At 28.1% G+C, this 17,811-nt stretch overlaps 2 protein-coding genes across 4 annotated transcripts in view; one reads left to right on the forward strand and one right to left on the reverse strand.

The window, feature by feature from the left end:
* The first annotated feature begins 1,279 nt into the window (after positions 1-1,279).
* Positions 1,280-4,883, forward strand: LOC111029580 (golgin-84). Its single transcript, XM_022308631.1, has 9 exons — positions 1,280-1,556; positions 1,648-1,819; positions 1,893-2,043; positions 2,122-2,353; positions 2,436-2,681; positions 2,757-3,075; positions 3,148-3,202; positions 3,265-3,425; positions 4,376-4,883. Exons 1-9 carry the CDS (start codon positions 1,441-1,443, stop codon positions 4,433-4,435), a joined length of 1,512 nt encoding a protein of 503 aa, XP_022164323.1. The 5' UTR covers positions 1,280-1,440; the 3' UTR covers positions 4,436-4,883.
* A 1,462-nt stretch (positions 4,884-6,345) lies between these two features.
* LOC111029583 overlaps positions 6,346-17,811 on the reverse strand; it is a 28,785-nt gene continuing 17,319 nt past the window's right edge. For all 3 annotated transcript variants that reach the window (XM_022308636.1, XM_022308635.1, XM_022308634.1), the window contains exons 3-4: positions 7,942-8,036; positions 6,346-6,609 (exon numbers count right to left, since the gene is read on the reverse strand). In XM_022308636.1, coding sequence (XP_022164328.1) covers positions 6,346-6,609; positions 7,942-8,036 — 359 coding nt within the window. The remainder of the gene's footprint in view (positions 6,610-7,941; positions 8,037-17,811) is intronic.

Here is a 17,811-nt window from a genome sequence, read left to right on the forward strand (position 1 = left end):
CGTTTGAACAATACATATTAAGTAATCGTCACTTTATCATCCATCTAGCATTAATGACAAAAAACTAAAAAGAGAAAACTGAGCAACAGGCTTCCCATGTTATTGCTTAAGATTTAACCTATACTACCAAGACAATCTCCAAGCAATTCATATATGCGGATAATACCTGTGTCGTAAAACAGGATAAACTATTTGCTAACTGCGAGAACATGCTCAGATCTGCAAACTGTAGACAAGTTATTAAAACAGTGGAAGCTCACCCCAAATCCCCGTAAAACTGAAATCGCAGCTTTCCATCTTAAATAACAGAATGGCTGACTACAGTCTGGAGTCTCTGGACATCTCTTTTCGGGGACACAGACTAAAACATGTACCTAACCCAAAATATGAGGACTTCATCCTTGACACGTCACTTAACTAACGTTACTCCTAAAATTGGCTCCCCCATCAACACAATACAAAAACTGACAGTGACAGATTGAGGCACTGACTTTTCAACGCTGAGAATTTCCACTACTGCTTTGGTCTGCTCTGACGTTGAATACGGACATACCGAATTGATTAAATAGTGCTCACTCTAAAAAGGTGGATACCAATCTCAATCAATGTATGCATATGCGCATTATATCAGGTACGATCAAGTCTACCCCCTCGATTAGTAAACTCGAACTTAGTAATAACATCTTCCAATCCACGACTCACGAGTATTCGAAATTATGCAATGGTTTGTATGCACGTAGACTTAAGTCGCGGAGAAACCTACGTGGGAAACCACTTTTGAACTAAACATTGTTAATTACAACTCAGAAAAATGCTGCAAAGATGAATGAAAAGAATCAGGAGCCAGGACCAAGAATTTATTCCCTCATAAAGAAGCCTATTTAGCTACAACCTACCCCCGAATAATCTGGATACATACTAGTATACTACATACTTTGCCGCTTTTTTGTAGCCTACAGCTTAGCTCTTAGCATAGAATGTCAGAAATACTCAGAATGGATTAAAATGCTGATCCTTTGATAACGCTTATCGGCTATAAATTTATCAGTGGAAGAACTGACCTTATCAGTCATCACCACTAAGATATATGATCACGTCATCTACTTTCTAAAAAAATCTGGGTATGGTATGTGAAGGTACAATAAATTTATACTATTATCATAGATTACTATATATAATTTATATGGTATCACAAAATTATTGCTAGTTGCTACCTAGTACCTACCTACTTTATTACTTTAAGTTACATTGTTACAAAATAATAAGTGTTACTAATCTATGCATTATTGCATATTGTTATAATAATACAGTAGTACAATATTTATTATTTAGTATTATTTATTTTATTACTATTTAACATATTAACCGAAGTTTATATGTTTTGTGGAACAAGTATTGATTGAACACTAATGAGTTCTGGGTAACTATTTACTTGGAGACATGTCATGGCTCATAGACTTGGCCGGTAAAGCGGAACATTATCTGGATAAAATCGATCAGAACACAGCAGTAGTTTTACAACATCAAAAGGAAAAGCCACTAAAAGACGTTTTCAAGTATTTTTTTGAATTCAGTACATTTACTTAATAATGGTATATGCACATTGCAATATGTTCTAATAGTATTTTTATTTTGTTCTCTTTTAAGAACACCGGTATCAGAAAATGTGTCGATTGAAATTGAAAACAAACCCATTACGTCGGTACCTAGTTCGCCTGCCACAAAGTCATTATCCAAGAAACCCAAAAGTGATTCTCGCATATCTGATGAGCATCTACTGCAGTATTTAAATAGTCATGATTCAACGATCCAATCTCAAGTTTGTCATCATCGTTTATATATGCTAGGCTCATCATTTATTATTTGAATCTAACAGTAAGTATTACACTTAGTATGATGGTCAATCTACTACTTATATCGATAGCTCAATTGATCCAATATCCAAACCGTTGACTGAAGAAAATCATATGTTGAAAAATGAAATAAGGACTTTAAATAATGAAATGTCATTAATGCAATACAAGTTGAAAACTGCAGATAAAGGTATTTATTTTTTACTATTGAATTTTCAATTGTTATTTAATCTTCATTTTTTTTTTTTTACAATTTAACTGCTTACAGATATTAATCAAATATCGATGGAACTTGAAGTAAATAAAAGACATTCAGCTAATTTGGAAAAGGAACTGCAAGAAGCTCATATACAATTACGAAATGTCCAAGATGTCATGTTCCGGTTGAAAGAAAAATCTAAAACTAGAGATTCAGTAACTGGAGAAAATAATATGGTTTCTGACAATTTAATACATGAAAACCAAATTTTACAAAACGAAATATCAACGCTACTCAAAAGGTAAATTTAGTGTTAGGTATTTATTATATACCATATAAGAAATGTGTTTTATTTAAAATTTACATATTGTATTATTGTGTAGAATTGAGGTAGACGAATTAAGGATAAATGATTTAACCTCAGAAAAATTAAATCTGGAAATGGCATTTAACAATATCCAATTTGAGAATAAAAACACTGTTAAAAAGGAAATATTAACAAACTTATTTAGTGAATGCAATACAATGACTGCATTCACCAAAACAAATTTGAACAATGTTGCTCTAAAATTAAAAGAATGTTTGAATGATTTAGAAATTGTCAATAAACAAGCAACCGCTGATCAAGGGTAACAATTATTATTTAATTTGTTGTTAATAATAATACTATGATCTAATTCTAATAATTATTAAAAATGTTTAAGGGATTTAAACACTTCAGAATTAGAACGTTCAGACATATTAACCAAATTAAATGTCATGAAGAGTAATTTACTCTCTATTGATTGTGGCTTACAGAAGTCACTGCACGATCTTAGTGGTTTTAAAGAACGACTTGCCAATACAGATTTAGAGTCATTTGTAGATGATGGTTGTAGTAATCATGCAGACATTACTAATAGTCAGGGAGTAATGAATGAACAGATGTTATCACTTAAAAAGGCTGTGGCATGTAAACAAGCTGAACTAGAACAAGTGTTAGCAGAAAATAATTCAATGGCAATAAGAATTGAGAGTTTAGAGGTATGATTTAAAAACAATATTTATGACAATAACTTTTAATATCCTATTTGAACCATTCTTAAATAATTTTAGACAAGATTGAAAAAAGAAACAAATGTAATAATCAATGTTAATGATACAGATGATGGTAAGAATGTTTTGGCTAATTGTATTGTAATTTTGATTATGTCACTTAAATTTTGATTTTAGCTAAAGCCAAAGTGCCTCATTTCATGTTAGAAAAAGCATTAGATACCAGTGTTGCAAGAGGAGTTAAACGTGCTTATACCAGCCTAGATTCATTTGGTTTAAGAACGGGAATGTATTTACGGCGATATCCGTTACTAAGAACTATATTATTTGTTTATGTGGTGAGTATTTTTCAATACATATTATCATCTAATAAGTAGACTACTTTATAAAGTTACAATGGTTTTTATTTTAGTTAACATATAATTGAGAAAATCAAATATTTTGTGGCATGTATTATACATGAAATACAATGTTCCATCGTGTTTAGCTTCATGGCTTCAATTTTTAAAATAAATCTAAAATATTTTAATAATTTAAATGAAAACAAAAAAATACAATTAAAACTTTCTGTGATGCAATATTTATTAACAGTTTAAAAGCACAAAATATTGTCAACAATAATAACAAAATAATAATCATAGACAGCTTTTGATTCATATTTTCTATTTACACTTTACAATTTTACATAATTATACACTTCTGTACAAATACTGAAATACACATATATTTTTCTTTGTAAAATATATGTTAATAATAATGTATGTTACTTTGAAGTTAATATAACAAAAACAATAAAAACTGTTAAATGGTCAAGTTGCTTCCATCTGACAAACATAGCAAACTTGTATTCCTCTGAATCCATTAACCATTTGTCTTGTTAGTTTTAATGTAACAGTAAATTGACCTAATATTAATCTTAAAGATTATTATCTGTGTTTGTACATTTTTTTTATGTTCGATTTTACTTTAAGACTTACTAAGATTTTAGTTTAGTTATTCTAAGTTTTAATAAATAATATGTTAGATACTTAGATAAAAGGTAAATACTAAATTTACTGTAATATTAAAACTAACAGCACCAAATGTATTCTGAAGGTTGCTCAATGCAATTTTAACATATTTTAAGATTTAGATAACACATGCTATTAATATGATCCTCATTTTAATTAATTCAGAAAATATAATAACCGACTAGTTTAAAAATAGGTATACAATATTAAAAATATTTTGTTACCTACTAAGTTTGTCGTAATTATTTATTAAATAATATAATGTGATAATTTTTCAGGTGATACTTCATTTGTGGGTGATGTTGATACTATTCTCTTACACTCCAGAGACCAATTAAAATTGCACTCATACTTTATTATTACTGCAAACATCTGTATATTCGAGTACTCAATTAATCAAACACTCATTTTACATTATTTAAATGTAATAATATTAATTATATTGTTGCTATTTTATTTTTATTTTTGGAATATCATTTATTTAGAATTATATATAAAGGAACAGTTTTATTAATTAATTAATTTTATTTACAATATTTCTATCCTTAGATACTTATCATAATAATACTAAATCAGTAACCCATATCCAATTACACTGAAATTTACCAATAATATTATTGTTTTAAGTAACATCAACATATTATAATATTATACAGACATCAAATAGATTATAATATATTTATAACATACAATGATACCATTTTTTGACAGGTCAACAGGTTAACTGTTAATTATATCATCTATCGTGAGACTTTTAAAATATAAATTGAAAAATAATAATTTTTACATTATTGTTTTAGTAACCCTCGATCAAGTGTTTTTTATTAGTCAATTAGACCTTTACAGGAGAAAAACTTTGGATGATATGCAAGTCGGAAACTGATGTAGGTATGATTGTCTAAATTCTAAATTACCAGTGGTGTCATTGTATTAAACATTTTTCTTTGGTGACTCAGTTTGGTTTGATTGTCATTCAACATTCTTTCTTTCCTGTGTTTCATATTTGTATAACATATTTTGGTAAATTTTGTATGTATTGATAAAAGTGTAATACAATTTTAAAACTAAAAACAAAATACAATTAGGTCTTTCTTAAAATATTCACATAATTATACTAAGTACATCTTAATTTTTACATAAATAAATAATAACCTATCATAACATTATTATTATACATAAACTTTTTATAATTTTTTTCTTCAAATTCCAAGCTATATAATATAATAAAAAATAAATTGTTTTAACATATGATTTAGAACTAAATACATAAAAGTACACTTGGACGACTTGTGTGTATAGTATGTTATTTATTCAGTTTTAAAAACAATCTAAACCCGTAGTGAGCAATAAATAATATTAAAAATATGGAATTAGGTATTTTATCAAACAATAAAAAAATGCAACTTAATAGCGAGCGACAATGGAAATGAAACAATGAGGGTTAAACAACTTCAAGTCTATAGATTAAACAGTACACAAACGGACTTTGCTCCGCATTTCTGGAGCACACAATTCCACTGTTATGAATGAATTTATAAATCTTTGGAGGTAATTTCCAAACTCACAACCAACTTTTTTTTATTACAATTATTTATAAATATTAAAGAATAAGACATACATTAGGTAAACAATAATGAAAATTGGAATTGAACGTGTAAATCCCAAGGGGTAGCTACGGCGTCAACAGCGATGAGCCTATCAGAATATCCTAACTTATAAATGCTCATTGGTATTTGGTTTATTACACATTTAGATCAGTCTGTATTAATAAATAGTAATACAAATTAAATTTAGCAATTAAAATGTAATTTGTTCGTTATAAATATCACTGGTACGCGCGGATATAGTAATGTTTGACGATATTTCTAAAACACAAATATACCTATGTATTCGTACAATATTTTATGGACCACAAGTACATTAATACTTAACAGTTAACACCGTCGCACGGTTTAAACTATAATAATTATAATATAAACGAATAGGTATGCTACTACTAATAATAATAATAAAAATAATAATAACATTTAGATGATTAGGTAGGTATCTAATTAAATTATAATATAATCGACCTATATATACAATAATTTCTTATGTTACGTGCGAGTGGTGTGTGTATGAGTGTGTGTGTTGTCTGTTTTACTGAAATTTAGACCAAAAAATCAGCCTGAAGTGGCTGCAGTGACGTCTTCCTCGTCCTCTTCCTTCTCATCATAATATCTTGTAGGTACGATGATTACTAAAACTACTATTCCTCAGCGGCAGCAGATCTGACGTTCCTCTGTCTTTGTCTGTTCTGAACCTGCACCACCCTCCTGTGCAACGCCGACAGCTTGTGCTCCAATATTTGGTTGTGGTGGAACAGCTTCATTGTCTGGATGGTAACTAGCAACAGAGCTTGTCTCTTGCGTATCGCGTTCAAATGCTCTTCGGTTACTGTTGTCGCTGGTACCACATCCGACGATGAGGACGATCCGTTATCCCGTCGTAGTAACCTTTTCACATCGTCCGACTACAACATAAAACCCATCATAAATACATTTATATGTGTAGTCTGGGTAGAGGTGCATTTTATCTTATTTGGAACACAAGTATTTTACAGTAAAACACACATATACCATATGTATTGTCATGCCTTGAGCACTTAAACCTGTTGCTCAAATATGATAATGTTAACTGGGATAGTACCATTGTCCTTTAGTAGGTAATAGGTACCCAACTATTATAACTACCTATTAGTTCCTATCTAGCTACTTAATTATAATTTATAATTAGTTAAAATTTCACAATCAAATGTTTATAGTAGGTACCTATTGAATATAGTGTAAACTTTTAACCCTTGAATCGGTTATGATGCGGGTTTATTATAAGAATTATAAGAACCTACTATGTTTTTAGAAAGTGGTCGAAATTTTTTTATTAATACTTTCGGTATTGAATTATATGGGCTGTTCTGATGTATTTTATATGAATTATACTCAGTATATAATACCTAATTGATAATATATATATTACTTTAGCCTATTACAGGCTAAAAAATAGGTTTAAGGATAACATTTTATATAAAAAAAGGTCGTTTTCATTTTAAGGATTTTTCGACATATTTTATTGTTTTTATGGTTTCATAATACGAGTATTAGACTTTTAGAGTATCTGAGTATACGTATACATATATAGTACCAATATAGTATAAAAAAATATATACTTTATATTCGCCGTATTTAATCATGGGTAAACTGTATAGGTAACATAGAAAATTTACCAATATGCAAAACAAATATTTGGTGTAGAATTAGAATAAAGGAGTGCCGAAGCGGCTATATGCATTATGTACGAACCAATTTAATGTTTATAGTTAATTTCTAAAATATTAAATATTGAAAATTGAAGTTGTTAGGGTGTAGGAATTAGAATATATTTTGACCGATCCTTTACAACTGTCATTTATGATTTGATATTTCATACCTTATATTAACAAAAATAAATATGTATGTAGGTAAACATGCTAATCTCTGGTCAGGTGACACTACTAAGGGTCTTCCTATTCGAATATTTCATAATGTCATATAAACTTTGTCATCATACTTACTGATTATTGTAAAATAGATTGTAAATATATGTTAAAAATAAAAAAATAAAAATAAATAGGTAAACATGTTTATACTTTAAATCTAATATTAAACAACAGCTACTATAGGTATAGATACTACCAGCTGTGTACAATGTACCTCATTGTACTTGTATATAAAATATAGCTAAGTGCCAAAGTTGTACTTCCTATTGTAATTATAATATTAACTTATTAAATATTAATCTAAAAATTAGTGACGTTGAAAATGTATACCTTTAATGCTGAAGCGTAGGAGGAATTTTTTTTACTGCTAAACGTTGAATTGCGATTCCTTAGACAAGGGTTCCATTGATAGTTAGTTCGAACATCTGTAATCAAAAAAAAAATTATTTCACAATATTCTTTATTTTTTTAAATTAATAGCTTTAATTAATGATAGGCATAGATCGTAATAACAACTTAAAAGTATGAACTACAATATTTTCACAAAGATTTTTGAAATTATATACTAAGGTGTCGAGTGTCTATAAATAATTTTATCAATATTTTATATTTTTCTTATGGTTAATAGGAGGAGGCGAAGTGTTGACAGTAGCAAATTACATATCTTAAAAAACCAAATGAAAATTATAAAAATATTAACGAATTAAATAAGTTTACAGATGCCACTATGACACGAGCACGTAACTAGGTGCTTATTTGGAGGGAAGCGATTAACGTAAATTCATAATCATAATTTTATTTTTAATTTTTTTATTAATTATTAGTTACATAATGCGGACTTTGGGAGGGGCGATCGGCACTACCACCCCCTAAATTACGTGCCTACTACGCCAGATGAATGATGACACTTTCTATTATTTCCGCATTAGCAGCATTATTCGGCCAAAGTTAATCCCAGAGTGTAAAGGCACATTCACAGCTATACGTGCCTACGTCGTTTGTCGTGTCGTGCAAGAGCGTGGTAACTAGGGTTACAACTGGTAACGATATTGGTTTAAAAGTTGGTTATTTTTGGTATACTCGGTTGCAACTTGGTTATTACATGCTACCAAAAGAGTAATGTCCAATCACAATGCTATTTGATCGACACGACACACAACGTAGCTGCAAATCTGGCTTAAACCACTAGCAGCAGATTACTAGAAATTTCTTAAGATTTACATAAATGTCCACTGTCCAAGAGATTCCTAAAGATTTCACTCAAAGCTGAGATTAATTTTCCGGTTCCCTTTTGGTACCGCCAGACGTTAAATCGGTTCTGTTCTTTGGCAACATCATATTATTTAGGGTATTGAAACAGTAATATTTTAATGATAAAGAAATCATAATAAAATCTACAAACTTTATTTGTGTTTTTATGAACTGTATTTCTGTATATTATATTATTATGTAATTTTAAATAAATTTTTATGAGTAGATAAATATGTATTGATTATTTGGTCATATAGTATTTCAAAGTTAAATTTATATCTTATAATAAATAGGTACTACAATATTAGAAAAATATTATTGTTGACAAGTTGAATATAATATGACTGAATTATTCATACCAGTGTTGGCGCAATAAGAAATTAGCACTGAGGGAAGAGGAAAAAATTCTGCCCCCTCCTCAAAAAAAAATACATTGGTCGCCTCAAAAATCGTAATCAACCGTATAGATTTATAATTTTAGACATAAAATAGAAAAAATAATAAACGCGATCGATTAGCAATTGCCATCTGGCATATAGGCGCCTTTAAGTTTTAACAATATAGATGAATTGTCACACCTATACAATTATGGTGTTATCAATAATGATGAGTAGTATTATGTGTGCTAAATAATAAAATAATAAAATATGTTAACAGTACACAATTTAATAATTGGTGCATTATATAATTACATTGTACTCACACGCGCGTTATTAGTGCGTTACATGTTATGTACCTACCTACAATTCATACGTCATGCAGTTCATGCAAGTACACGCATAATATCCCACATACGTCATGCAAGATGCAACTATGCAAGTACCTACACAAAGCGTTAATATTATATACGTCATGCGTTTTAAATAATAATAAATTATGCATGATGGAATGAAATGGGGTGGGGTACAAAACGGAGAGTATTTTTAGATGAAACTTCTCTACTCCGTTAATTTAAACGCGTAAAACGATTTTATTTAATAAACGATTAGTCCAATCAAAATGGATTTACAAATCTATCTAGACTCTAGAGTCCAAAACTAGATTATTGCGTATCAACATTTTTAGAAAAATTTTAAATAAAAACAATACAGTTAGGTTGTAGTTTTGAAATAGAAGTTAATATTATATTATACACCCACTGTTTTGAGAAACAAGAGGAACATATTATAGTAGTGGTTTTAAATTAATAGCAATTAAAAATAATTATATAGGATAAAAAAACACTCGAGTTTTCAAAATATGTTGGTATATTATTAATTTATGGTGCGTATATGTATCCACCAAAATAAATGTGGTGACAAATTTAATAAACTTTCAATACATGATTTGTGTTTGTTTTATTATTTTATAATTAGCCCATATTCTGTTCAAATATTTGAAAATACATTCATCACAGTTTATTTTTTATTTTTTATTTCGCAAAGTAATCGGGAGAAGTATATTACAGTACTTAGACTGTAATCAGTTTACTGCATAGGCATTTAAAAATAATACCTACATTTGAAGAAAATATATTATACAACCAAGTTGTAACGATACTATAATGTTAAATGATATTGTTCTCACTTGTCAAGAACTGCGCATACTACTAACACACGAAAACATCATCTTCCTAAAATTAATAATATTCGAAAATTCAGGTACGTATTATATACACTTGTCGATTGAACCTGTCCTGTTTGGTAAGGTAAAATAAATTATTTCTCGTGTATTATAAATATTTTTAAATTTTGCTATTCTGCCAACAAACAGAAAACAGGTGCTTGAGGCCTACGTTTGGGATAAATATAAATACCCAACTTCAAAATATGAACACAAAATTGTGTTAGGAAAAATTTTGTAGTTAACTTGAAAACTATAAGAATGACGTGTTATTAAGACATATTATAATACAATTGTATTATTTATAATTTAAGATAAAAAATCTACTATAATTTTAGATGCTAGAGCAACTATACTACAATCAAATTTTCGGAAAAAGGCAGGTAAGTACTTCATTAATCACTTGTTCCCACTTCAATCATGGATATTATTTACAGGGCAATATCCAAAACAAAATTATTCAACATAAATGTTTTCTCATAACAAACATAATTTGCAATTATTATTTAGACATTTAGTGTCATTGTGAAGCATTTAAGCATAAAACATTATAATGCCCTACTCTTTGGTACATTTTATCGTGCGAACTGTTATAGCTATGTTTGAAACTGTGCCACCGAATTACATTCATATAAATTTTTCTATAGTAATACTGTGTTATACATTTCGTCTAAGCATTAACGACAAAAATGATTGAATTTATCATTAATTTAACGTTTTTTAAACTTTGTATACAAATCCTTTATAAAACAGATGCCTATTTACGGTATACGCAATCACAATAATATAATTTTAATATAAAGTGTAGGTAGGTACATATTATAATGTGGCTGAAGTATGGCTGTTTATTGCTTATTTACTTGTATCTTATCCATTCAGTCGTTAAAACTAAGTTTTCCCATCGGTGAAAATATTTGTTTGGTAAATAATGTTATTTGCTAAAAATGATATACCTTTTCGTCAGTTTTTAAATAATGTATAATAGGTATATAATCAAATAATGACACATAATTACGCAAATACAATAAAATAATAAATGCAAAAATGCACAAAAATATTTAGTCATTTTATCAGCAGTAGGTACCTAGTCATTTATTTTATGTGCCACGAGCCGATCAGGCAGAAACTATGTTAAGAATTATCCAAAAATTATAATGAATTAAGATGAGCAAGGCTGTTTGATTTATACATAACGTCGGCCTTGTATCTCGGTTTTTGTTTATCAACCGGCACGTGTATTTAATAATGCAGTTGCATATACGATTAGGTTACCTCGGGAAATGTACTAGATCACCAAATAATACTATTATACCTACTTATACAATAACCGCAAATTATAATCATTTTAATATGTATTTACAGTTAGAGATAAGTTTCGTTCCCGTATTCATTATAATTCAACTATTAATTTGTGAATTGTCTGTATATTATGTATATTATGATACTATATGGCTGACATTCGTAAGAAGTAAACTGGCATGATGATTCACTATACACCTCAACTAAATTTATATCTTTCATTCTTCCAAAGCATTAAAAAACAGCCGACTGTATATTTAGTACACACTAAAAAATGTACCGACAAAATATACACCACCATTTACATTAATTAATCAAAGTAATTATATTACATTGTTTTAGTTTAATAAATAAAGTACTAAGGTACATTTCCTGACTTCTGTTATATAATATATTTATTATTTACACAACATACTAGGAAGATGAAAACATAAATATAATTTTAATTTAGAAAATATTAAACAAAATACGCAATAATTCTGATATTCTGATGAATGATAATCCTGATGCCTGATGAAGTGACGACACATTTATAGAACTTGACGGTCGCCATGAAAACTTTTCGATCAAAGTTTAATTTCAAGAAGTCAAGGACTGTAGAGTTCTATTATTATATAACAACTTATTTTTACGATATCAATTAATTTAATACGTCTTATGGGTTATCACTTATCTGCGATAAAGTATATCCCCAGACATCAAGTACCTAGGTATTTAAAAAAATACCTACGAATTATGATATATAGGTAGCTCATATTTCTTACTGAAATAATGATAACCTGTATTAAGTTGTGTATTGTCCTAATGGTTCGAGTTGGTATCAACATTCAAAACAAATTTTGAGTACAAAAGAAGTACATACGTTATTATAATACAACAATAGATAGTACCTACCTATAACAGCAGGTTGATAGAACCTTATACATATAATATAAGGATTTTATTCGTACAATTTTAATCTGTTAATCATAAAGTGATAAAGCTTCAATGCGTGTTTGAATAACCGTTAACGTTATAAATGTGTTCTATAGTTGTTTATAAGAATGTCAACAATGAAGTACAACAATAACGAAATATTTCCATTGTTTAAAATATATACAATATTCAAAGTGCATAGTTATAATTTTGTTTTTAAATTTTAAAAGTAAATAAAAAACGTGTCAAGTTGTGTAAAATATAATAATTTTTTTATTAAACGAAATCCTTATACTAATAATACTTATTTATTTATAGCTTATTCTTATGTAAAACATAAGTGAATAATACTCAATAGTAATTGAAAATAAAAATGGTTTATTAAATTTACAATACATTGTGAAAATGTAATATTGTATTAGGTAGTAGGTTTTAAGATTCATATATTAGCAGACAAAACCACGTTAAATGTCTAGACAGGAATACAGAATTTTCTGTGCACAACAGGTTTCTTTAAGTATAAATGCATAATACTTTGGTCATAAAATTTGGTGCTTCATAAAACATATTTCTTGCAGTTAAATTGCAATTTCTTATTGCATCCAGCTTTTACGATGGAACAAAGAAATGTATTTTTGAATTATAAAAAAATGCGCTTATGCACTTACTACATTTTATTGACGAGAGAAAACCTATTAAACCTAGTCATTAAAACTTTAAAGTAATCCTTAGAATTCCATATTTTACTCGAACCTAGTATAAAATCGTTGTGTATATTATACTTGAATATTATTTAGATCAGTTTATACTTTATGCCAAGATGTTAAATATTAAAATTAAAACTTACCAGTAGAAATATATTTTTTATTACATTTATATGATATATTATTATATGCCGTATATATTTTATTTAAGTGCGATGGCAAATTAATATATTTACTAAAATTAAAATATATAAGAATGTTTAGATATAGTATAAATACACTGAAAACTTAATATAGTATAGTATTTATATATATATATATATATATATGTATATAGTATAGTTAAAGCTTTTTAGGTAATATCATTGATTATAAATACTATTTATAATCAATGGTAATATATACTATATTATAGACATATTGATACAACCAAGAATCATGATTTAAAAATCATCAAACAAATAAATGTATATAACATTATATAGGTGCCGAATATATAAATTCTAAATTATACTTATGGATGTATTACGTATGTTGGGTTAGCTTAATTAGCATAATATTAGTTTTTTCTATTTCAGCAGCATCACATTATAAATAATATTGTTTTGAATTTAAATATTTAATACAATAATATAATAAAATTTTTATTTTTATTTTTATGAATAATTTTCATACATATAATTAGACAGTACACTACACAATATAAATAATATATAAGTAATAGGTTGTTTACCAAGTAGGCTAAAAAGTTACAAATTTCTAAATATTTGTGCATAATGGATAATATTATATATTATGTAAGGATATAAAAATGTAAAAAAAAAATAGTTAGCTAACTAGTTTTTATTTCTAGAACCTATTACCTATAATTTTCGAAAATCGTCAAAATATGGGTTGTATTAATTTCTACGAAAATAAGTATATAATGTCACTATATTATTATATAACATATTAAAAAAATATATTTAAAGATACGCCTTATTATTTAAAACAGGTCAACAAACTGAACAAACAGTTTAAAATATCAAGATGCAAGAACTACGAAAACGAAACCATAGACAAAAGAACTGTGAAACATGATTTGCATGTTTTAATAGTATTTTAGATGCTGAGTCGCTGAGATGCATTTTAATTGATACTACGACCGATAGATAATAGAGCACTTCGCATTATCATGTTATTTCGATATTGAATGCAGATTCATCACCTAACATCAGTGAAAACGGAGGCTATCAGCTTTTCCTAAACTTATATATAACAGTAAAACTGTAAAAGACATAATTGTAGACACTGTACAGAGAGTTTTACTTATTTTGTTGCACTATAATATGATTACTTTTCGAGGAACTCTATGCAAATGTATCTCTAGAGGATAAATAAAGACGACAAAATTATGTAGATTTGTCGTTGTAAGGACTTCAACCCCACAGGTCATACGAATTACGAGCTTTGCGCTAACTATTATAATTTAAAATGATTACTATTTATACTATCAGTGTTTAGAAAATTTCGAGGATCTGCCTGTAGAAATTTTTTTGGATATTACCTATATTATATCTTATATATAAAATCAATTCTGGAGCCACATAAAATAATTAGTTTCAATTTAATTATAATTTGCAAACCATTTCCAGAGTATAGCTGAACACGTAAACACGTCTATGAATATCTTACACACAAATCTATTTCAGAATACTATATGTAAATATAACATTATCAGATTATTTTCAATAATTTGAATGTATTATTCTTAATTTCCTAGTTGATATCACAAATAGTCGAACTTTTTCTACCTAATAATATAGAATAATAAATATAATAATAATAATAATAATAATATATATTGTACCTACAATAGTTTATGTGAGTCATTGCAACAAATTACAACAGTTAAATTATTTACTTATAATTTATAAGCAACATTATATAAGTATATATTTAATATTTTTTAATGAAATAATTTATTTGTTTTGCACAAATATATTGATTATATTATATTTTAGCATACATTGAATAAATTTAAAATACACGAACATCGTTCATCTATATAATATATATAAACACTACATTTTATAATTTTACTTTCTAATTTTCATCTACGTTTAGATTTAAGATTTCTCTTCTTTGGAAAAGATCAATATTATATATTACTTAGATCTGTGATAGTTGAACTAAAATCAGCCAAACATTTTGTTTTAATTTATTCTTCAAAATTGAACATGTGAATATGAACTAAACATGTTTAACTATGTTATAGGAATAACATAACTACTAATCACTAATCACTAATAAATTTGGTAAATATAATTTCTGGACACAAACTGTAAGAACAAATTTTAAATACATAGAATTATTTTTCCTTGAATACTTATTCTCTAACTTTGATTACAACTCAAAACTAAGATTTAAACGTATTGATCAGTATATAAACGATACTATAACATTGATTAAATATACATATATAATTGTATATATTTTAATCAATGCTATAACTTAAAATTATAGTGAACTATATATATAGGTTATAAGTACAAATATAAAAATAATTATATATTAAAATTATAAATCCATATATATATGTGAACAATCTTGTTTATTAACATTTTTTATAGGTTATTTTTTAGAGTATATGATTTTCGATTTTAAAACAATAACTGTACGATAGATTATATATTGACTTACATAATAGTAGATTATATTATGCATTTGTAAATCCTAAATGTTTTTTTTTCGAAAATTTGAGTTTCCCGAACTCTGTTTGAGTTTACATTAAAATTGAATAAATAAATTTCCAACCACATATTTGTATTATTTATACATATGTATATTATGCATGAGTTAGGTAGTATAAAGTACCTAATAATAATAATAATAACATTCTAAGCTGAAATTGTAAATCAATAAAATTGTGACGGTTAATTCAAAATTATTTATACCTACCTATAACCTATTTGTATAACGATTAATAATTTTTGTGGTGTTGGCGTAATGTACAGCACTATATGCATATCATTATAGTACAGGGACATAAAGCGATTTTTAACAGGAAATATTATACAAACATATTATAACGATAGGAAAATAGTGTTAATCGCCTTGCAGCATTTACTACACATACATCGTATATATAGTAAGGTGTGTGCGTTTATAGTTTTCGATCATATAAAAAAAAATAAAAAACCTCGACACCTAATATAATAATAATATTCCGCACGTGTAACTCGACGTCACGGCGCAAGTTGTAAAAAAGTTTTACGGTGCAAAAATAACACGTGCAAGAGTAATTTTTATTACATGTACCATGTACGTAATAATATATTATTATTATTATACAGTATGTATTGTACCTTATGTACGAGTACGAGTATGGGTGCAACTATTATAACAAACATCCATTAGTCATTACTCATTACAAAATGAATGATTTTAGCAAAACCGCGTGCCCGACAATTTGGCAACCGGATACCGCCGTCGTTGTTGCATTCGCAGTTGCAATATCAGCGAATATTGCAAGGAATGCATTTCCGTTCAATTATCTACAACTATGTGATGGCTTGGGGAGGGTCAAGCCTCTCTGAATATTTTCATAACACCCCTCTAATAATAAATGTATCCACGAAAAATGTTTTTTTCATCAAGGGAAACATTGGCCAAGAGAGCCGAGTATATTATTATGCTAAATATTACATTGCTACGAGACTGTTTCTTAAATTTTACTATTCTTAATATTTATAGAGATGTTGCAAATTTATTAGAGGATGATGATATAATATTGTATTTTATATTAATTTGAATTTATTAATTAAAATGTATGCATATACAAAACATTAATGTAAATTTATAACTATTACAAGCCACTTGTAAGTATAAAAACATATTTGGTAGTTGTTAGATTGTGTAGGGAAAATTTTCACACAGATGACAGATTAATAAAGTAGAAATATGAAGGCTACATTCTACAGCCCCCCTACTGAAAACAAAATAAAATTTGATCCTAGTTCACCTAAAGTGTACGCATATTGAAATATGAGCATAACATAAATAAATTATTACACGCGTAAAAGGCGTCGCATATAATATTATACAGAGCTGTGCTCTCGGTTTTCGCGTGTCATCGGCCGCTGACAAAATAATAGTATAACAACAATAATAATAACCAGAAGAACAGCCGGTCGACCGCCCGCCCGCCAGCCCACCAGCGTAACAATCGCGCGGATTTCGCAATTTTGCAGCGGCGACGGGGGTGAGGAGGAACACGACGCAGAACGGGTGGTGGGGGAGGTGTGCGTACGGGTTTGGTGACCGCGGCAGTCGCGCCACGTGCGACCTTCGAACCGACGCCGCCGCAGCGCGGATTCCCCCGACAAAGAAAGGCGTGTCCCTGCAGCACAAATCGTCGTTCATATAAAAAAAATATACAAAATATTCA

Source organism: Myzus persicae, unplaced genomic scaffold (genome assembly GCF_001856785.1).
Source record: "Myzus persicae strain clone G006 unplaced genomic scaffold, MPER_G0061.0, whole genome shotgun sequence".
Taxonomy (NCBI): Eukaryota; Metazoa; Arthropoda; class Insecta; order Hemiptera; family Aphididae; genus Myzus; species Myzus persicae.